This window comes from Ambystoma mexicanum, chromosome 5p, assembly GCF_040938575.1.
Source record: "Ambystoma mexicanum isolate Mex_15411 chromosome 5p, UKY_AmexF1_1, whole genome shotgun sequence".
NCBI lineage: Eukaryota > Metazoa > Chordata > Amphibia > Caudata > Ambystomatidae > Ambystoma > Ambystoma mexicanum.
In genome coordinates this window covers 305,632,493-305,655,063 of record NC_090930.1, presented here as the reverse complement: position 1 = coordinate 305,655,063, position 22,571 = coordinate 305,632,493, and the positions used below count along the sequence as shown (strand labels likewise).

Here is a 22,571-nt window from a genome sequence, read left to right as displayed (position 1 = left end):
GAAGTCGGGGTTTGCTCCTGATGTGCAGTCTCGGCTCTTCAACATGCCCTTTGACGGTGAACACCTTTTTGGCAGCAAGGCTGACGAGAGCCTTGAGAGGTTGCAGACCTCGAAAGCTGCAGCGAAGTCGTTGGGTGCTGCAGTTCGCCAACCTCCGCCTTTTCGTCCTAGGGGACAGCAGTGGAGGGGTGGTTCGCTATTACTCCTTCAGTAAAGCGAGAGGAGCTGGCAGTCAAAGAGGCCAACGCAGGGGTACCAGAGGTGGACAGGGTACCCGTGGTGCCAAGGCCGCTCGGGCAGTTGCCTCTTTGCCCTCAGGTAACGCCGCGGCCGCTCCCACTCAGTCATGAGGCCATGTCCCATGGTTCGCCGGTTGGGGGAAGGCTGGCGCAGCATCTTGTAGAGTGGCAAGCCATTACTTCAGATGTGTGGGTTCTGGAGATCATAACCCACGGCTACTGTCTTCCCTTTCGGCACAGGCCTCGCGACAATCCACCGGGGAACCTCTCTTTGCAGAGTCCGGATCCGCTCCTTGCGCAGGAAATTCAAGCCCTGCTGGAGAAAGGCACCATAGAACTGGTGCCTGTAGCGGAGAGGAACATGGGATGGTATTCCCCTTATTTTTTGATTTCGAAGACAGACGGGGGATTGAGACCCATCATGGACTTGCGCGGTTTGAACATACTCCTCAGGAAGGACAAGTTCAAGATGGTTACTCTCTCTCAAGTCCTCCAGGCCCTTCAGCTTCAGGACTGGTTGGTGTCACTCGACCTCAAGGATGCTTACTTCCATGTGCCGATCCATCCCAAGCACAAGAAGTACCTGAGGTTCGCGGTTGGCGACTCGCATTTTCAGTTTCGGGTCCTGCCGTTCGGATTGACCTCCGCCCCGAGGGTTTTCACCAAGCTCATGGTGGTGGTGGCAGCGCATCTCAGGCAAGGGGGGATTCACGTCTACCCCTACCTGCACGATTGGTTGATCAGGGGGAGCTCTCCCGAGCAAGTCCTGGATCATCTGTCCATCACCTGCCACTCCCTTCGCAGGCTGGGCTTCTCCCTCAATTTAAAGAAGTCCCATTTGACGCCAACACAGCGGCTCCAGTGCATCGGAGCAGTGCTCGACACTTCCCTGGGGCAGTGTTTTCCTCCCCAGGTGAGGGCTCTTCACATTCAGCAGATGGTGCACAAGTTTCAGCATGCCCAGACGCTCCCAGCGTTCGAGTTCTTGAGGCTGCTCGGCCTCATGGCATCCTGCATTCTTCTGGTGCCAGAGGCTCACCTGCGGATGAGATCTTTGCAGTGGGCGCTCAAGACGCAATGGTCGTAGTCCTCCGGCAGGATGTCGGACCCGGTTCAGGTGCCGCCCTCGGTCGCCCGGGACCTTCTGTGGTGGGCCGTCGAAGGCAACTTGATGAAGGGGGCTCCTTTTTGGCTTCCCTGGCCGGAGGTGACGATCGTGACGGATGCATCCCTCACGGGTTGGGGAGCTCATGCCAACGGGCTGACAGTCAGCGGTCGTTGGTCTCCGTCGGAGTCCAGACTCCATATCAATCTGTTGGAGCTGAGGGCCGTCAGGCTAGCCCGTAAGGCTTTTCTGCCGACTGTGCGAGGAAAGAGTGTCCTGATCCTGACGGACAACACAGTGGCCATGCACTACCTCAACAAAAAGGGGGGGCAGGGTCACTTCCTCTGTGCAGGGAGGCGATTCAGCTCGAGTTCTGGGCCATCCAGCAGGAAGTTTCGATCTCGGCAGTTCATCTGGCCGGAGACGAAAACGTGTCGGCGGACGCTCTGAGCAGGCAGAGCACGATCTCTCACAAGTGGGAGTTGGCTCAGGAGATTCTCCTGGAGATCTTCGCCCTTTGGGGGACCCCTCAAGTGGATCTCTTCGCCTCCAGTGTCAACCGGAAGTGCGAAAGGTTTTGCTCGTGGGAATTTCCTCCAAAAGGAGCCTTGGGAGACGCGTTCGTGGTGGAGTGGTCGTTCCCGCTGCTGTACGCGTTTCCTCCAGTCCCCGTCATCCCGCAAGTGTTGCGGAGGTTACGGAAGTTCGGTTCCCGGATGATCCTCATTGCTCCGGCGTGGGCTCGGAGGACGTGGTACCCGGACCTTTTCAACTTGTCCATCTGCCCTCCACGTCGTCTTCCCTACCGAGACGATCTGCTCTCACGGGAGGGGGGTCAGGTTCTCCATCCAGAGGTCAGATCCCTCAACCTTCACGCTTGGCTTCTGAAAGGTTGAGGTATAAGGATTGGGACTTCCCTGAAGACGTGATGGAGGTGTTGCTTTCGGCCCGAAGGCCAGCAACAAAGTCTCTGTACCGTTGCCGTTGGCGTAAGTTTTGCGACTGGTGCAGGGTTCAGAATGTGGATCCTTTTGCATGTGACATCCCCATGGTTTGGTCCTTTTTACTTTCTTTGGCCCACAGGGGCTTGCAAGTGGGTACCATTAAAGGTTACCTGGCGGCGCTGTCCATCTTTAAGCACTCGTCTGAAGAGTGTTCTTACTTTAAAATCCCTTTTAATTTCACAGTTTCTGAAAGGGCTCACTAATGTGTTCCCTCCGTCACCTTTCCTGGTGCCTGGTTGGGATTTAAACCTTGCTCTTAAGTTTCTTATGGGTGCTCCGTTTGAGCCTTTACATTCTTGCCCTTTGAGGCTGTTAACTCTGAAAACTGTGTTTTTAGTTGCGGTTACTTCTGCTCGCAGAGTGAGTGAGTTACAGGCACTTTCAGTTAAGCCACCCTTCACTGTATTTCACAAGGACAGGGTTGTCCTTAGAGTTCGTCCTTCTTTTCTTCCGAAGGTAGTGACGGAATTTCATTTGGCCCAGAAGGTTGTTCTTCCGGCATTCTATCCTCCTCCGCATCCTGGTAAGGAAGAGGAGAGGCTCCATAGGCTTGATCCTAGGAGAGCTTTAAGCTTTTATGTTTCACGCATGTCCCGGGTCATGGTGGTCGATCAACTCTTTATTGGTTACGCTGGAAAGCGTTTGGGGCAAGCTGTGACGAAACAGACTTTGTCTCGCTGGATTATTTTAGCCATCTCGGAGTGTTACCGCTTGGCGGGTAGGGACCCACCGGCTGGCTTGCGGGCCCATTCTACCAGGGGTGTGGCTGCATCTACTGCCCTGCAGAGGGGTGTTCCTATTCGCAACATCTGTGATGCAGCCACCTGGGCTTCAGTACATACATTTGTACGTCACTATTCCCTCGATTCCATCCGAGGGCAGGATCTGGCCTTTGGCAAGGCGGTCCTTTGCTCTGCTATTTGATTGGCTATTCTAAATTTTGATTCTAAATTCTTTCCCTCCTCCTTGCTCTGGTACTGCTTTGGGAGTCTGTCATAGATATGGAATACGTCGGAGGACCCAATCCCCTCGAAGAACAAGTTACTTTCTTACCTGGTAACGTTCTTTCGATGGGATGGTCCGACGACGTGTTCCATATCGCTCCCGCCCTGCCTTCCCCGCTGCAGAATTTCTTTTGCGATTGCAGCTTACGTTCCGCAAGGCTTTGTGTCTGACTGGCAGTTGACTAATGTCACACGTTCTGGGGGAAAAAACTACAACTGAGGCTACGGGCGTCGTGCGTCCTACTTATCACATCGGATGACGTCGGAGGAGGTCCTCGACGACGGCGCATCGACGTCATCGACGCAGGACGCAGACGCCGAAAAAAGTTTCCGAAGCAGCACAGCTGTGGTGATTACATTTCATAGATATGGAATACGTCGTCGGACCATCCCATCGAAAGAACGTTACCAGGTAAGAAAATAACTTGTTCTTTCCTGTCAATATCGCTTGAAGCAATGTTTGCATTAAGATTTCCCTCTTGAACTGGATTGGCAGAACACGTTCCACTATTTGATGGTTTCAAAAGTAGGGTCTGCTTTCGGCCTTCAGATGAAAAGTATCTAGATAACATTTGTTGCTGTGTATCTAACTTCAATGGGGGGCTTCGCCATTGAAGTTGCCTCAACTAAAGTTTCATGGCGCACTTCTGCCGGTACTTTGCATTGGGACCCTCGTTTTAATGGATCGCCATTTTTTTACTTTTGACTATTTCCCGAACCTTTATGATCGGAATCTTTTGGCTGATTCATTTTATCCTTTAGCTGGAGATGTGATTTACTCTCTTCAGTCAGCTGGCTTAGATCAATTATTTCATCCTCACTACTTATAGCGGAAAGATTTTTCATATTTGTATTGTGCGATTTAGATTTGGCCAGTGTCATATTCTTGTTTTTTTCATTTGTAGCTCAGTAGCTGTTTTTCTATTCTCCCTGCGTCTTGCTGCTCTCATTTGTAATCTTTTGTCTCGGTGTGACAGGAATACTGTAGTACAATTGAACAAGGTCTCCTTCTGACCCTCCAATTTTCCTGTTCAATAATATCATTTAGTGCTGTTGGACTATTCAATAGTCCTCCTACTTCATGAGGTGGAACACCTTTATTCACCATCTGGTTGCTATCGCCTTTGTCATCCATAGCCCCAACCCTGTCCGGTCCAAGTCGCACTTGTTCACTTAATTCTTTCAAATCCTGAATAATAGATTTCATTTCCTTAGTGTTTTTGGCAAAAATGGCCATGTTTGGACTAAGGTCCGCCAATTTTGGTGAAGTGTAAATAGATTGTATGTCAGATGTCAATACTTTACAGTATCCCTGAGCCGTTTTGGTACCCACAATAGCCGGTTTAGTAAAGAAGGTTTGGGACGACGTATGTGAGGTCGATGTTATGTTTGTCTGAGAACAAACGACCATAACAGCCACACCTGATTCCTTTTCAGGTCCCCTACAAGACTCCCTTGCCATGATAAACCCCTCCAAATGATTAATTTTGGAAAGAATAGCATTGATGGTATATTTGATGTCCCTCATCTCAAGGTGAGTGACATCACGTCCTTTATCAAGAAGATCTAAAATTCTAATAATGACAGGGAAGGAATATGGATCGTTTGAACTAGATGGAGGAGACATATCAGGCAAAGGGAAGTCTGCTTGATGCTTATTATCATTTAGTGATGAGTTGTACAGACCATCATTACCTATCGCAGAGATAACTTCTGCAAGATCAAGGGACTGTCCATTCGGTTGATGATCGTGAGAACAGGAGCCAAAAGGAGCCATCCCTTGAGTGCTACTTATTAATATAGCTAATGCCGTTGTAAATCTAGGAGAGTTAACAATCAGATTTTGCCTTGAAAACAGGCTAACATCATCAATACCCCCTTAACGCTGTGAAAGGGGAAGAGTTGGGCCAAGAAAGAGCCTAAACCTCTTGTCTAGTTCTGCTAAAACCACTGGGCCTAATACAGAAATGTCATTCATAGCATCAAAGTTCATATCTATAGAATTCAATGATCCCGATCTTCGCAATTGGATCGACTCATTTTTCACATGAATCACCAATGCGGCCTTTCCAAGATCATGCATCTCCCGCATTGAATATCCAGTATCTTGCACCTTTGGTAGATCAGCTACAGTTGCATGAACTTGAGCCACCGTGCATGGTGGATTAATTGTGGTATCCGTTAGCATCAACGTCAGGCAATATGGTAACAGTGGGCAGTATATCATTGGCAACCAGATCAAGTCGGTCCAACAGTGATATTATGTCACAGACTTTCTCATGCGGCGTCTGTACGGCCACGGGACACGTTACCAAGTTATTTGAAGTTACCGTTATGTCAGTACTTTTGCAACAAGTCATGGTAGGCTCAATACATCTCCCACTACGGAGGCCTCCCACCATGTTAGAATGACTGAAGATCAGTCCTCTCACAGAAAAATTATACTGCTTTCCCCTGGGGGTAAAGGTCTGACCATAAATCCCCCAATAGGACAAAATAGAAATTAAAATCTTTAGAAAGTTTGTAGTTGCACCAAAGATGTTTAAATGGAATTATATATTTTTTTTGTATTTTTTTCATTTTTTTGAAAGGCAACTACCAAACAATTCTATTTGAATCCCTCGCAATAATGCTTAGAACCAGTTTTGCTATTAAAAAGTATACTAGGTCAAATAGTTAAAGCGTTCCTTACATCAAAACAGTTTAGATCAGCAAAAGAGCGCATAATAATATTGTTGTACCTTTATAGCAGTAGAGCAATTGGAAAGCAGGTTATTCAAGCATCGCTAAAAGAGGGGCGCTCAAGATACTAGCCAGCCGAAGCATCCAACGACAATTACAATCACCGTGAGATGCAATGTACACAGCACAGCGAGCCCAATCTAACCGAAAAACAGCACTTGCAGTGCACTTCTGGGAGCGCGTGATACCTAGTTTTGAAAGAAGTGTCTACTAGTGTACCGAATCTGTGAAATGAATGGATCAGATTACCTTGTTCTTTTGGATGAAATCAAACCCCAAATTGAATATATCCGTGTATTGTTAAGCTTTAAAGTATGTGGTTTAGGACATTATATTAAAGCACATATGTATCATTTGTTTTTATTAGGACCTTCACACAAGGACGATTTCTTTATGGTCCTACGTCAACAGTCAAGTGGATGAGTTTACTAACCCTTTCTATGTAAATTATGAAAATCATGTGTTGTATCCCGTTGCTAGTCTAAACCACTTGGAATTGTGGGTAAACTATTATGTTCGATGGAATCCTAGAATGAGACCTCAGGTATGTACAATGATTATTGTATTACATTTGATGTTTTTGTTTTAAAATATTTGTTTTTAATTTCAGAAAAATGTATGTATTGATGAACAACCTAGAAAAAATCTTACGCAAACAATCCATGTTAGCATAATATAAAGTGATTTCAAGCCAAGGGATTCAATAAATCTATTTTTATGCAAATTATATTTCTATTTAATACTTAGGTCTAGGGGGTTTTGGTGCAGTAGAGGCTTGGCAGAGGAACAAGGCAAGGGTGCCCGGTCTCGCCTATACTAGTCTCATTAACATTGGAGCCACTGGGACAGTACCTTCGGAAAGAGATGAGTGAGGCGAGGATATTGGCGAAGGGAGTGCGACACATTCTTTGTATGTGGATGACCTTGTTGCTATACATGGGGAATCCATGGGATAACCTGCCCATGCTACTGGAGATATTGGGAAACATTCGGACATTGTTGGGATAAATACAGAAAAGTTGTTGCTATTTCCATTGGGGGGCCAAGAACAGCCACGATATAGCTACCTGCACAGACTGGGGGATAAGCCTTGGACGAGCTTGCTAATGCAGGTACTACGTACTCAGTGGGAGGGCGGTGCCAGGGTTTCTACAGGACCTAATGGTTAAGAGCAAATGGGACGAGGCTATGGGTTCACAGATTTCAGAGGTGGACTGGGGGAAAATATGGGATCAAGTTTTGGAAGGTCTCTGCAAGGTCTCCAGAAACGCACGGTTTCAACTTCTACAATTTGATGTCCTCCATGGAGTACATGTGACCCCGGCTAAGCTACCTGCGATGAATGATACTCTGATCCAGCGTCTGTTCTTGGTGTGGTTTCAGGCCAGTGGGGTTCTGGTACATGCTGTGGGATTATTCGGTGGTCAGGTGTTACTGGCAGGCAGTGTTATCAAAGGTCAGTGATCACTGCACTCCAGTTATGAATGCACCCAAGAGTGTATTTATGGGGTTCGATCCCTGTGGGAAGCAATATAAAATAAGACACCGCCAGGCCCAGTTCATATTGGTACCGGCAAAGAGGCAGGTGGCTATCGCTTTGAAGAAGCCCCAGGGTCTGTCCTTGGTGTATTGGATGGAGGATATCCATAGAACTTGTTGCTCTGCACTTCCTAGCCCTCTTCTTGCACCCTCTTACCCTGCTGTACATGCACGCCCCAGCCACCTCCACCCACTCTTCATGCGCTCCTCGTCTCTTCACCTGCGTGGCCCCTAGCACTCCTCCCTGGCGCTGCCCCCACATGCTCCAAGCACTCTCCCTCTCGCCTCCCCTCACGCCTCCGACTTGCGTGGTCCTTCGCAATCCGCGATTGCGGGTGCTCTAGAGCCCCCTCCAACCTTCACCACACTCGGTCGGCACATTCCCTGAACGTCCGTGATCGTCATGCGTCTTGGTGCTCTTCTCGGCCTCGCTTGAGCATGCAAGCCTTAGCCCCCGTGGTCCCTTGCAATCCTTGATTGCGTGGTTCCTCGCACTTGCACCCTGGTTTTGCTCGCAGTGGTGCCCCCCTGGTTGCGTGGTTCTTCGCAATTTCCTGATCATGTGCCCTCCCAACTTCCTTTGGGATTTCCTGACCGCGTGCTCCGCGCATTGCCACGCGCCTCAGCCCGCGTGGTCCCTCGCAATCATTGATCGTGCGGTTCCTCGCAACCCCCTGATCGCGTGTCCCCCTACTTCCTCGCAATTTCCTGACTGCGTGCTGCGCGCACTTCCCACGCGCTCCCACCTGTTCCCACACGCCCCTCTGTTTTTCCTAGACTGCCCTGTTCATTTATTGACATACTGTCCCATTTTTCTGCCTTATCTTTGCCTCCTTAGGTCCTCACTCTTCGACTCCCGCTCTCGTATATTTCTGTTTGTTTCCTCATTGACTGCCCTGTTTTGCTTATACTGCCTTGTGTTTTTCTGTTATATTCCTCCCTCCATCTATGTCCTCTTTTGCGGATTTCTCCTGGTGCGGTTTTTTGGCTTTGTGTTCACCTCACTGACTGCCCTGTCCTACATTGTTCCGCTGCATTTTTCCTTCCTCCAGGTTCTCATTTGCCAACTACTTTGTTCTTTTTTTGTCCGTGGTTTTTGTCTTCTTAGCATATCGTTCATTTGGCAAACTGTTCTACTATTGTCTGAGCTCTTGTCATATCTGTCAGTTGTCTATTTTCTCCCCCCCACTCTCTCTCGTCTGCTTACCCTCCGTGTGTCCTCCCCTAGTGTCTCCCCTGCCCTCCAACACCACATCTTTCCTCTCCCCACCTACTCTATGGTGCTCTTTCTCCTATCTTTTCTAACTGCTTCTCTATTGACTATCCTGCTCTCCTTACTAAGTCTGGTTTAAAAAGGACATCCTGGTCTGCAACCCAGGCCACCCTATCACTGAAACCTATACAAGTGCTTCCTCCAGACAAACCCTCACCGACATCCTCTTTGTCATTCCCTCGCCAGACCTATGGACTCTTCATATGCTCTGTGCTTTCTCCTTTCTCTTCTCCCATTAATGCTGGCACCCAATGGGAGGCCCTCCTGGCCCCCTTCCACTCCTCTAAGGAATGGCACCATCTTGGTCCAAGGCCCTCAGGCCAACCTTCTCTTTAATAGACGCTTTCCGCGCCTCATCAATTTCCTTTCTTCTCCTGCTGTCCCCTTTCTCTCTTCCACAGCTTCCTTGCCTCCCACCCCTTTGTCTCCTCCTTGGCTACCTTGCCCTCTCCTCCTTCCTCTTCTGTCCCCCCCCTCGGGCTACTTCTACACCTCCGCAGGGCATACCTCTGGTTTGTACCCCTCCCCGGAAGTCTTTCAAGGATGGCAACCTTCTCCATATTGCCACTCTCAACTCTCGCTCAGATGTCAAACACTCCTCTGACATTGAAAGCCTCCTGGAAGAACGTGACCTTGATGTCCTCGGTCTTACTGAGACATGGTTCACGGCCAGCTCTGTCACAAGCTTTGACACACTCCTCCCTGATGGCTACAAGATCCTCTCCGCGCCCAGATCCAACCGTTCTGGAGGTGGTGTAGCCCTGTTCTTCCCGGAGTGGATTCCTGCCTCGGTCATTCCTACGCAGGTCTAATTCTCTTTCGAATGCCTCATCTGCAGGCTTTTTCTCTCTCCTGGCCACTCTCTTACTGTGGCTACCATCCATCGACCACCTGGTCAGATATCCTTCCTCTCTGAGTGGGCGGACCTCTCCTCCCCCCTCCCGGCCTCAACCACTCAACTCCTCCTTCTCTGAGATTTTAACATCCACCTGGATGCTTCCTGTCCTTCCACTGGACTCTTTCGCAACATCTGCAACTCTCTCTCTCTATTCTCCCCTCCTGCCCGAGGTGGAATGCAATCTGTTGTTGGTGGTGCTACCTATGGTGCAACTGGCATGAGAAGTTGCAGCGCAGTACTTCTTCAACACTGATGAGACAAGACTTGGTCCATGTATCATGGTCTAATAAATCTCCATAGTCTTCCCTCTTCTAAAAGGTTTGTGGTGTAGCCTGTCAGGTTTTCTCTTCTCTTCTTCAAAGCTTTATCTCTGTTCTGGGCCCTGGTGCATGGATCACACCAAGTGTAAGGTAAACCTTTTAAATACTGAAGCACATTACAGCAGACTGCTTTTACACCCTCTTGGCTGTGGCAAAATGATCTCTAAAGAGAATCTGCCCTCACTGCACTGTTGCACACCTTGCCCACACCCTCACGGACTGTGAGTACATAGGACCTCATTACAAGTACAGCGGTGTGGGGTAAAATGAAGGTAATGCAGTAGAGGTTTATTTGGACCCCAGACATACTACATTTTTGACATCTGTAAAAAGAATGGCAGTGGCCATGCAATCTCCGCAAAGAATGTTTTGCCACAATGAGTGAAGTGCACTTTTTTTAGCACTTTATATTGCAGTGTTTTTGTTGGTCCCCCAAACCTCAACACATTGTGCAGAAGGTGGAAGGGCCTAATTCGTATTCATTGCAATTTCCTCATAACACATTTATGATTGACAATTGTCACATAGTGCTTGCTGACATTTTCTAATGTTTGTACACATTGTAAAGGCACAGCCGTTCGATGCAACCTGCTGCAATTCTACATCCCCACACCATTAAAAAAGTAAAATTGGTACATTAAATTTAAATTGCAGTTTCCATATGTTCAAGCACACTGCACGGATTGGCAAATGCTTTCCAGTATTCTTGCCAGGCTCATCTTGTCTAGCAGATGGCAGTAGCACTGTTGGGCAATCTGCAAGTGCAAGTGCAAGTTTACATGAAAGCTGTCGTGAATGCCAGAGGGCTTTTGTTTTTGTAAGACTTCCACATGTCCAGTGTAGTTACCATGTGCCTCAAGCACATAGCAGATATGCAAACAGCCACTAAAAATGTTTCTAGCAGCCCAGTGTTAGGGAGAATTCTCCTTCTAGGGCTAATTTCCCTCACCTAGTGAGTCCCCCAGCAGCTTTGCTGGATTTCTGGTGTTCATTTTTTCCACCTGGTAAGAGTGTACATCTTTTTCCACTCTTACATGTGTTTTGGCCTATGTGTTGTTACTCATTGTGTGATCTTGGGCACTGGAGCATACCACTCCAGGTGCCCCTGTTCTTGTATGGGTTACACCGCACCCTCAGTGTAGTAACCCAGGGTTGTCTTTTGGACTTCCCTCTGACTCCATTTCGCTAGGGCTGACTACTGTCCCCCAGAGAAAGGTAAAGTTGCCATTTACTCTACATGGTCATTTTTACCACAGACCCAGTACAGCCCATCTTACATGGAGTACTGGAAAGGGCTAATCGGTACCCCTTTTCTGTCTGTACCTCCCTGAGCATTGTTTTGCTCTTAACATTTAGACTTGGCTGGTGGCAGTGGTATCTACCCTAACTTTTCTACCGCGATTATATTGGATACATGTGGTACTCTTCTTGGCTATTATATACCAAATAGTCTTTCTTTTGGCTCTGGTTGGGTTTATACGCCATTTCTTTTTGTCAAAGTCCTTCTTGTGTTTTACTTTGCGCGGCAAACTAGGTTCGCCTTCTTTGTTCACCCTCTTTTTGGCCGGCTTCTACAGAGAAGCCCTACTCAAGGCGCCTGGGTGTCTAGGTGGGCTGAATGTGAGGGAGGGGTGTAGTCACCCCCTGCACAGGGTATCCTAGGAAACCCAAGTCGCAGTTTGCCATGATTGGCTGAGGTGGTTGTCCCGGCTGGACAACCCCTCTGCTGCGTGATTGACAGCCAGGCTGTGTGAATGGGTTTTTTTGCGCATAAAAGGCAGGTCTCTTGGGCTAGAAGTCAGTCGCCTCTGGAACTACAAGGAACCGAAGAGAAGAGGAGAGAATTACGGCAGCTGCAACTACCCCGTCCCGGTGAAGCCCTGCTGCAGTCCTGAGCTAGCTACCCTTCGACGACTAAGAGAAGATCCAGTCCGGAGTCTTCTTCCCTTGAGCCTGGTGGGGATAACCAGCTCATCATCTTCAGCCAGAGATCTTCGCCATGGTCGAAATCGCTGCACACTGCTGTAGTGGTCCGGATAGCCACCTGCTGAGCCTCTCCTGTTTTTAAAGAGCACACCTTTTCTTTGTCGCTGCTGCCGGCTTCATCCCTGTGTGGTGCAGACCCCCTTCAGACATCCTCCTTCACAACGGAGCTCCAGGAATCGTGGGTCTATGGGAAACCAACAGGAACAACTGCCAGGGCTCTAGTTGCATCGTAGAAATACGGTACTGTGTTCTACTCGAGGAAACTGGGTGAACCCCTTTTCTTCATCTCCAAGGCTCGTCCTTGTCTTCCCTCCTTCTTATAACTTTTGCTTCCGAACATTGACAATATTCAAGTACTCTTGGGCTATACGGAATCGTGAACTGTCTAACGGTGTGATCTTTGGCACAGGCCTCCTGTGTCATCTAAACCTGGCTCCGACCCTTTGACTTTTGAATTCCTGTTTCTGAGTGTTTCTCGATACTGTCTGCCTAACCTAAATATTGCCTGTGATTTTTGCCTCCAACTCCCTCTGGGTATCTCAGGTGCTAGGTGTGTTTTTGCCCCGGTAGCATTTCATGTCACAGATACGCGTTTATTTAGTAGACCGAACTGTCAAAAAGTGATCGCAATCGTATCTGCGATATCTCGTTTTGTTCATAACACCGGTTCATTCAAACACAGGGTACTTACCTTGAGACTTACTGTAAAAAGTGCATTGGTTAGTTGTAGTATATTTAACGTGTGGTTTTTTTAAAAAGTTTAATAGAGGTGTTGTGTTTATAACTGATGGTTTAAAAATAAATGTACTTATATTTTTTACCTGAAACCTTGAGTCAGTGTTTGCTTGAGTCACAGTAATTGTGGTCTCTTTGTGTAATCTCTGCTACTGCTCATATACTCTTGAGATAAGCCTGGCTGCTCTGCTACTGCTACCACTATAACTTAGTAGTACGGGCTTGTACCAAAGGTAAAAACTAATATTGCCACCTGTGGTCTTAATTGTGTGTAGTGGTCCCTAAGGGCACTGCACAGGATTCTGCCTAACACCCAGAAACATTGCACTGATGTAATACTTTACTAGTGAACATGGAGCAACTTGTTTTCTCATTTTCCCATCAAAAATCAATCTGCACATACATTTATGCATTATAAAGAAAAGCATTTGACTTGTAGGGTTTATTTTGAGCTAGAGTTCTCTTTTCTGAGATAGTCCCACCACCACCACTACCAATAATCAAATAATCAATAATAAAGTAGGAATTCATATTTACAGCACGTTTCCACTCTGGTTTTTGGCGCGCTTACCATAAATGTAGCTTATGGTCAAAGGGATAAAACCTCAGCACTTACAACCCCTTTCACTTGACCTCTCCCTCTCCCTTTCCTTTTCCCTTTCCCACCCACACAAAGTGCTCCAGTTTCCTATAACATATGGCCGGCACTGTGCCTTTTTAAAATGTACTTCAAGCAAAAATGAGAACTTGTTTGAAACAACAATGCTGCGGTCATCGTGTTTACAAAAGCAACAAGATCCGAGGCCTCAAATTTTCAGGCACTAGTGACCTTTTTCTGTCTCCTTCAGTAACTTGAAAGAGATGTCAAAATGTGAATATTTAGGGAGGGTGTGTGAAACTGTCTGCTAAGTTAAAAGGCCTTAAATCGTTCAGCTCTAAAGATCAGCCTTTTAGAAGCTCATTTGGCAGCAGCACAAACCCAATACAACTCTTCAGTTCTAGAAGTCATAAAAGGTAGAGGGCTGCAAGACCAACATGTATGTTACCCAAGTTATAAGGATGCAGATAGCAGAGTTACACACCTTATCAACCCAGTGCGCCATCACTGCTAAATGTGACTGCTTATTTGTGGTCCTCAATTTCAGCTTGGTGACTCTTTTATGATGAAATTCCCCCGTGTGAATTGGAGAATTTTTCCATGGCTGGACTGGCTCAGAGGTCTGCCACAGAGCATACAACCGATCGGTAGTGCAGACCACTCGCACATTCTGCTAGCATTGATATAAAATTAGGGTAGGTCCTCCTCATTGTGGCATGAGATTAATCCCGTTGCATAAAACTGTCAGTCTAGGAGTAAAATTAGAAGCATGGCATCCGAAAGACTGGGTGCATCAGATAGCATAGTATGTGCCCTTTGCAGGACTCCAATACGCTTCAATGCCTTTTGAACAATCAGCTGGCATATTTACAAAGGCCATTCGTTACCGCAGGCGGCTCTCCTTAGAATGCCGCCACCTAGTGGTCATAATGAAAACTTGTACAGCAGATTGAATATACAGCAGGCGCAGATGTCAGCGCCTGGAAATAATTACTGGCAGTGTTATCAGGTGCTCTGTGACATAAACAAGGAACTAATTAGCCCCCAGCGCCGGTCAATTTCGGTCCCTGCTCTCCTGCTAGAACTCTGTAATACTTCCATTCACAAATCACTTTTGCCTGGGTTCTCGGTATTCTCTCCTGCCAGGACTCTGTGTAATACTTTTATTCACAGTTCAGTATTTTCAGGGACATTCCCTTTCCCCATAATTGTGGTTTCAATATTTTCTCCTTGCACAGTTCACAATTGGGTGAGAGTCCCAGATCTGCCACTTTCCATGCCTGGTACACTTCCTTGCCGGGCCTTTCTAAATTATATATATTTCTATCCACGTTCCCAAGTTTCTCCAGCATGGGGTCTGGCATGGATTCACATGCTCATGAATATTCCCCATCGTCAGGCTGGGAATCCTCGGTAAAGAAAAAACCAGTATCAGTTTCGTTTCTGATCTGTCTTTCGTAGTAATAACCAATCACTGGTCTCTGCGTCATACTGACCACAGCCAATGACTGCCCTCTACCTAAGCACCGCCTCTGGCAGCCATCTTCAGATTTTTACCGCACGTTCATGTGTTGGGATCCTCGTGCTATTGCTCTCGAGCGTTAGTGCTATTTTTTCACGTTTTTTCTCAAAAACTTCGTTTTTTTCGGTCAAAAGAGCCTCAAGCTCCACCGACTCTCCATCCGATCAACGGGGACCCGTGTCGGATTCGTCTGCGCCCCTCAAGGGTGAAGATTTCGTCGAGCTACGCTTTTGGAGGACTCCAGAAGTTTCTCTGGCCCGGACATGGCCCAGGAGAAGGGAACCTCGACGCCTGGAAAGCTGTTCAGGATCTGCCCTGGATGCCAGCTGCAGAACGTCTTTAAGGAGGACGAACACTCCTTTTGTCTCTACTGCTTACATGAGGACAAGACGCACGTGGAGAAGGACTGTGCGTTTTGCGGCAACATGTCGGAGCGGACCATGAAGGACCGCCATCAACGTCTCGCCAACTGGCTGGAAGGGAAGAGCCCGTCAGGCGAGAAGAAGAGGAAGAAATCCGAGCGGTCTTCTAAGACCTTTGAGGACGCCCCGGCGACGGGGGTCCAACACAAGGCCAAGCACCGCGAGTCCGCTGGCACCGGGAGCGCCGAACGGTCGGGCTCTACGGGCGCCAGGCAGGGCGCACCCTCCCCGGCACCTTCAGCCACGAGCCAACGCTCTGGGTCGGGTAAGAGGAAGGGCGAGCACCCGGCGAAGCTCCTGGAGAGGCCCCGGTCGAGCTCGAAGGCCCCATCGGAGGGGGAGCGAGGCAGTGTCCCCCCCCTCAAGGATAAGGCGGTGAGCGCACCTAAGGTGGTGAAGGCCTTAATCCATCCGGCCAAGCCCTCTATCGATACTGTCGCGGCGGCCCTGGCTCAGCCTGTGGAGGCTACACCAGTGGTGGCGACCTCGGGGCTCAGAGTCTCCCTGCCACCTCGGAGGGAGTCCTCTTTTGTGCCCATTGATAGGACCCCCGTGAAATCCCCGGCGGGGAAGAAAAAGGGGGGGCAGGGCGTCGTCGTAGATTCGGCCTCAACCTCGGAGGAGGAGCTGATTGAGGTCTTAAGCCACGGCCTTGGCGTGGAAGAAGACCGGCCCGTCGGGATGGATCCCGACGCAGGCGACAACGACATCGTCGAGGGTGCCGACGGGGCCCCTGATCGCCCGTCGGATTCCCCTCTGCCAGCGCCGCAAGACAACTCGGCGGCCATTTTGTTGGCTATACAGTCCTTATGTTCAGAGATAAGGACGAGACTACTGTTGCCGACGGAGGAACCTCTCCCGTCGGGGGATCCGGGACCTTCTAGTTTTCCCCCGCCCAAGAAAACGACGATTCAGCATCCACCTCCTTTTCAGCCGTCGCGCCCCGTCCAGCCCTCCTCCCCGTCCACCCGAGGGGATGATACGGGGACTGACACGGCAGCGACGGGTACGGACGACGAGGTATACGACGAGGATCTACCGTCGTCACCTCCCACCAGGGCTTCTCCGCCCGACGAGATTGGATCGTTCCTCTCCATGATCGCCAGGGCATCCGAGCTTTTCCAATTCTGCCCTGAGGAGAAGAAAAAGGAAGGATTCCTTTATCAACGGCGCGAGGCCAAGAGGAAGACTGTCCTCGCGGTGCCTCTACTGGACGACATTTGGGATGAGGGCCTCGCCCTCCTCAAGAACCCTTCCACGACGCCAGCTAGAAGAGACCGGTACGAGAAGAAGTACCGGGTCCCGGACGCGGCCCCCCTGTGCCTCCGGGCGCAGCCTACCCCGGACTCCGTCGTCTCCGCGGCGGCCAGGAAGAAAGCGGGGGGGGTGCGGCCTCCACATCGACTTCCCCACCGGACGGCGAGGGAAAGAAATTGGACGCTATGGGACGCAGGGTCATCTCGTCTGCAGCGACGACGATTAAAGCGGCCAACGCCTTGGCTATCGTGGCCCGCTACGACAGGGAGCTATGGTACAAACTGGCTCCCCTGCTGGACTTCCTACCGGACGACAAGAGGGCGGATGCCCTGGAGATCCTACAGGAAGGTGAGGTGGCGTCGGACCACGCCATCACTATTGCGACGGACATCGCCGACACTGGGTTTCGCCAGTTGGGCAACGGCGTGTGCCTTAGGCGGCGTGGATGGCTCAAGGCTACGGACTTCCGTCAAGACGTACAGACCAGAGTCCTGGACATGCCGTTCGATGGGAACAACCTGTTTGGGAAAACAGTGGACGATTCCCTTCAGGCCATTAAAGCGGACACTGAGACGGCCCGGGCCCTTGGGGTTCTGCAGCAACGACGGACGCCCTTTCGGAGCAGCGGAGGCAAGGGCGCCTCCAAAGGTTCCGGCGGCGGTTTCTCCACCTACCGTCAAGCGGCCCGCTCGTCGTCTCAGGAGGCCTACAGAGGACGAGGCAAGTCTGGCGGACCCCGCCGTCGTCGCCAAGGAGGTCAAGGCGGCAAAGCCTTGTCGAAACAGGATTGAACCGGCCTTGGGGTCGGGCCCCCACCGAAGCACCCCGGTGGGAGGCCGGCTGGCGAGCTTCGTAAGCGTGTGGGAGTCCATCTCCACCGACCGTTGGGTGCTGGACGCCTTAGTCCGGGGCCACGCGCTCGAGTTTCAAAGAAGGTGCCCGCGCGTCCCCCCCGTGGCCAGGAAAGAGCTTCACGTCCCTCAGCTTCTCCTGGAGGTAAAGGCGATGCTCAGGAAGGGCGCCATCGAACTCGTCCCAAAGAGGCTTCGGGGCTCCGGTGTTTACTCGAGATACTTCCTCGTGAAGAAGAAGACGGGAGGATGGCGCCCCATCCTAGACCTGCGACGTCTGAACAAGTTCATCAAGGCGCAGAAGTTCCGGATGGTCACACTCCAGCACGTCCTGGGTCAGCTGGAGGAAGGAGACTTCCTGTCGTCGTTGGATTTGGAGGATGCCTACTTCCATATTCCCATCCTAAAGGGGCACCGAAAATTCCTCAGGTTTGTGGTCCAAGGGCGTCACTACCAGTTCAAAGCCCTCCCCTTCGGGCTACGGTCGGCACCCAGGGTATTCACCAAGTGCCTTGCACCGGTGGCGGCGCAGCTGCGCCGCGAGGGGATCCACGTCTACCCCTACCTGGACGACTGGCTCATCCGAGCCAAGACGAAGGAGCTCGCCGTGGAGCACACGGCAAGGACCGTCCAACTTCTCACGGACCTGGGATTCTCCGTGAACTACGCCAAGTCCCACCTGGTACCCGCGCAAAACGCACTGTTTCTGGGAGCGAAGCTCGACACAGTGTCCCTTCTGGCCTCCCCGTCGGAGGAAAGGACCAGGTCCATCCTGGGCAAGGTACAGCGGATGTTGGTTTACGACACGGCCAAGGTGAGGTCCATCAAGTCCCTCCTCGGAATGATGTCTTCTTGCATCTACCTCATTCCCATGTGCAGGCTCCGGATGCGCCCGTTGCAGGAGTTCCTGGACGCGCGCTGGATCCAAACGACTGGCAGTTTCGAGGAGAGGATCACACTCGACGAGAGTTTCCGCCGAGCGGTCCGTTGGTGGGGCAACCGCGCGCATCTGACGGCGGGCATGGACTTCCAGACCCCAGACCACCAGGAGACAGTGACCACGGATGCCTCCCTGGAAGGGTGGGGAGCGCACACCGAAAATCTGCACGCGAGAGGCCTTTGGCTCCCGACGGAGAAGTCCCTCCATATCAACGTCCTGGAGCTCCGTGCAGTGTTCTGGGCCCTCAGGTCCTTCCTTCCGTCCCTCAAGGGCAAGGTGGTGAGGATCTTCACCGACAACACCACCACCATGTTTTACATCAGGAAACAGGGCGGAACCAGGTCCCCAGCGCTGTCCAAGGAGGCGCAGGACCTGTGGCATTGGGCCGTCGCCCAAAGGATGTTTCTGGTGCCGTTTCATCTGGCAGGGATAAAAAACACCATCGCCGACTCACTCAGCAGGGAGCTGCGCTCGTGCCACGAGTGGGAACTACGGCAGGATCTAGTGGATCGCCTCTTCCGACGGTGGGGCACACCCCAGATCGATCTGTTCGCGACGGCGACGAACTCCAAGTGCCGGAGGTTCGCCCGCAGGTTTCCCCAGGCGAGGAGCATGGGCGATGCTTTCTCGTTCCCCTGGGAGGGCCTGTTCCTCTACGCGTTCCCTCCTTTGCCACTGCTAATCCGGCTCGTCAACCAGCTCAAGAGGTCACGGTGCAGGATGATCCTCGTCGCACCTGCGTGGCCGAGGCAGATATGGTTCCCGGACCTTCTGGACTTGTCAGCGTCCCCGCCAATCAAGCTGCCGGTGGACGCGGATCTACTCTCCAGAGAAGGAGGCGCCATCCTCCACCACGACCCGAAATCGCTGAACTTGCAGGCCTGGCTCCTGCAGCGCTAGAGTTTGGAGGATACGACATACCGGCCGACTGCATCGAGGTTCTTGCAAAGGCCAGGGCGTCCTCGACTCTTAAATGCTACGGACACAAATGGAAGAGGTTCTCTGTCTGGTGCCACGCACAGAAGATTAACCCTCTACGGATTACGGCTCCCCAGGTACTGCCGTACCTGCTGACGCTGGCCAAAGCTGGACTGGCACACGCGTCCATCAAGATTCATCTTGCTGCGATCTCCCGATACACCAGAACCACGGGCCGGACGTCCTTGTGGTCTCATCGTCTGGTGAAAGAGTTCATGAAGGGACTGTTCAGATCGTTCCCGCCGGTGAAGGCTCCGGCCCCGGCGTGGGAGCTCAACGTGGTGCTGACCAAGCTCATGGGACCTCCGTTCGAGCCTCTGCACTCGGCCCCGTTGAAGTTTCTGTCGTGGAAAACAGCGTTTCTTGTGGCCATCACCTCCGCACGACGGGTGGGAGAGATCCAGGCCCTTTCATGCAAGGCCCCGTACTTGACTTTTCACGACACGAGGGTAGTGCTTAGGACGCACCCCTCCTTCATGCCCAAGGTACCGTCGGACTTCCATCTCAACGAACCCTTGGTGTTGCCTGTGTTCTTCCCGTCGCCTTCGTCGCCGGCTGAGAGGACTTTGCACTCGCTGGATGTGGCTAGAGCGCTGAAGTTCTACGTGGACCGCACAAAGTGTTTTCGGAAGACGTCACAACTCTTTGTGAACTTTGGACCTGTCAATCGGGGGAAGGCTCTCTCGAAGGCTTCCATTTCCAGATGGCTCTCCGGCTGTATCATGTACTGTCATCGGTTGGCAAACCGACCGCTGCCTGGCCGTCCAAGAGCCCATTCCACCAGAGCGATCGCAGCTACCACGGCGTTCCTTTCTGGTGTGCCCCTGCTGGACATATGCAGGGCTGCTACGTGGAGGTCGACGCACACCTTCACGAAATTCTACTGCGTCGATCGGGATTCCAGGGAGGAGTCCAGGGTCGGCCAAGCAGTGCTGCGCAACCTGTTCGCCTGAGGTGAGCCTGGTGAGGAGGTAAGATGCTTAATGTTGAGTTTGATGTACTGCTTAATGTTGAGCCTTTGCCACCTCCCGTGGTTGTGCATGTGTGTACTGCTATGTATTCTTTATTCATGAGCATGTGAATCCATGCCAGACCCCATGCTGGAGAAGGAACAAGTTACTTACCTGTAACTGTTGTTCTCCAGCATGGGTCTGGCATGGATTCACATGCGAACCCTCCCGCCTACCCCTCTGCGGCTCTTCACTTGGTCATACTGCCACTTCACGTGCTTCCAAATCTGAAGATGGCTGCCAGAGGCGGTGCTTAGGTAGAGGGCAGTCATTGGCTGTGGTCAGTATGACGCAGAGACCAGTGATTGGTTATTACTACGAAAGACAGATCAGAAACGAAACTGATACTGGTTTTTTCTTTACCGAGGATTCCCAGCCTGATGACGGGGAATATTCATGAGCATGTGAATCCATGCCAGACCCATGCTGGAGAACAACAGATACAGGTAAGTAACTTGTTCCATATTGGCTTTAGCTTCAACTTGCTTTCCAATCATACAATGGTTTGTCTCTTTTCCATACAGCTCTTGGACCTTTATACATGGTTCCAGGGTTCCTATCTCCCAGTTTGAGCTTCCCCAGCTTCAATTTGGTACTCTTTCCAGTATGCTGCAGACCAGACAAGGCGCCCTGGCTTCCCAACCCTTCTGTGTAGGCTCACTGGCTTTCTTTGGCGGCTTTGTCGTTACTCGTACCCACTGGTTCTGTCTGCCTCCTGCCGTCGGCTCAGACTGACGCATCGTCTGCCCTCGGGCCTCTGCTCCGCATCTGCCTCCTTCCAGCAGCCATCTCTGGTCACAGTTCTACAGCAGGAAGGCTCCTCCCTGGGGCTTGCTCCGAACGGCATCTCCAGGTTCGCCACGACTCAGGAATACAGTCTGCTTTCTTTCAGTGCCCAGATTGTCATCGGGAGTGACTTCTCCTTCTTGGTTTTCCACTGCTGTTTTTGAATTTCGCTGCAAACAGTCTGCTTCCTTTTCGCTTCCCAACAGGCATCAGGAGTGAATTCTCCTTCTCTCCATCTTTGTTTTCTGCTGCCGGTTTTTAATCTCCCGGCAATGGTCACATGTTCACAACAACTAGTACGCCCACTGTTCTTTGCGGTCGTAGTAATCTTCATTACCCGAACCCTCCTCCACGTCCCAGTCTTATCATAAGGATATGTATGGGTGATTCTGTTACCTTAACTTGGATGTTCTATCTCACAGTATGATATACACAGAACAGATGGAAATAAATGGATGTCATGATCCCCTAGATACGGGGAGGTATACCATGTCTCTTCTGTTGAGTCGCCCCTATTTCCCGCTGGGTGCTCTGCCACCATGTGGTCCTCCCACAGATAGCCACCCCCAGGGTCGGAAGTTAGGTAGCTTTTGCCTTTCCCTGGCCACATGAGGGTAGACTTTCTCTTGGAAAACAGTGAGGACCTCGCTAGGTTCGTCACAGTAGTCAGATGACCAGGCTGTCACAAACAAGTTAGACAGTTACCTAGCCTAGGGCATAAGCAGCTTCACAATCTCAGCCCATACATTCCAAGTCCTGATTTCTCCCTATGTTGCATCATGTACAGTGTTTCTGCACCTGCATTAGCCAGTGTCACCTGACTGGTCTGTAAGAACCGCAGTAATAAAGCAGCTACAGAGGAAGGATCGATAGCACTGTCCAATCATAGATTGCTCTCGCATTACTCTGCAGCTTGCGTTCAATTAAAAGGAGGAATCTGTGAGAAGTCAGGAATGAAACTCTGACACCAGTTAGGACATGGGTTTGGCTAAAGACTTTAATAGATAAATAAAAGGGGTTTGGAAGATGCCTTGCTGTCCCTGCACTAAAGGCATTTCCCTACCCAAACTTAAAACTACGCTCTGTCAGCGTCAGAATGTCCAAAACAAAACTGTCCTGTGTCCAAAGTGCTATTCTGACCCTCGCATTCTAAGGAAATGAAGTTTAAATTGAAAAGGATAATGCCTTTGGCCTTCAGTGTTTTAGAAATGTTCAAATGGGTAAAGCAATAGTCCTCCAACAAAAAATCTTTCAAAGATATTGCTCCTTAATCCAGAAAGTGTCTCCCTTCCCCTGGATCCTTATTCATGGTCTTGTGAAAATAACAGTTCTGGACGGCCACCAGGGGGTGCACGGATGGAG

The 22,571-nt window shown here is 50.6% G+C and overlaps 1 protein-coding gene across 6 annotated transcripts in view; it reads left to right on the top strand.

Moving 5' to 3' along the window:
- Positions 1-22,571, top strand: part of MTMR1 (myotubularin related protein 1) — a 1,542,631-nt gene that overhangs the window by 1,362,316 nt on the left and 157,744 nt on the right. For all 6 annotated transcript variants that reach the window (XM_069612748.1, XM_069612750.1, XM_069612749.1 and 3 more), the window contains one exon: positions 6,462-6,638. In XM_069612748.1, the coding sequence (XP_069468849.1) occupies positions 6,462-6,638 (177 nt within the window). The remainder of the gene's footprint in view (positions 1-6,461; positions 6,639-22,571) is intronic.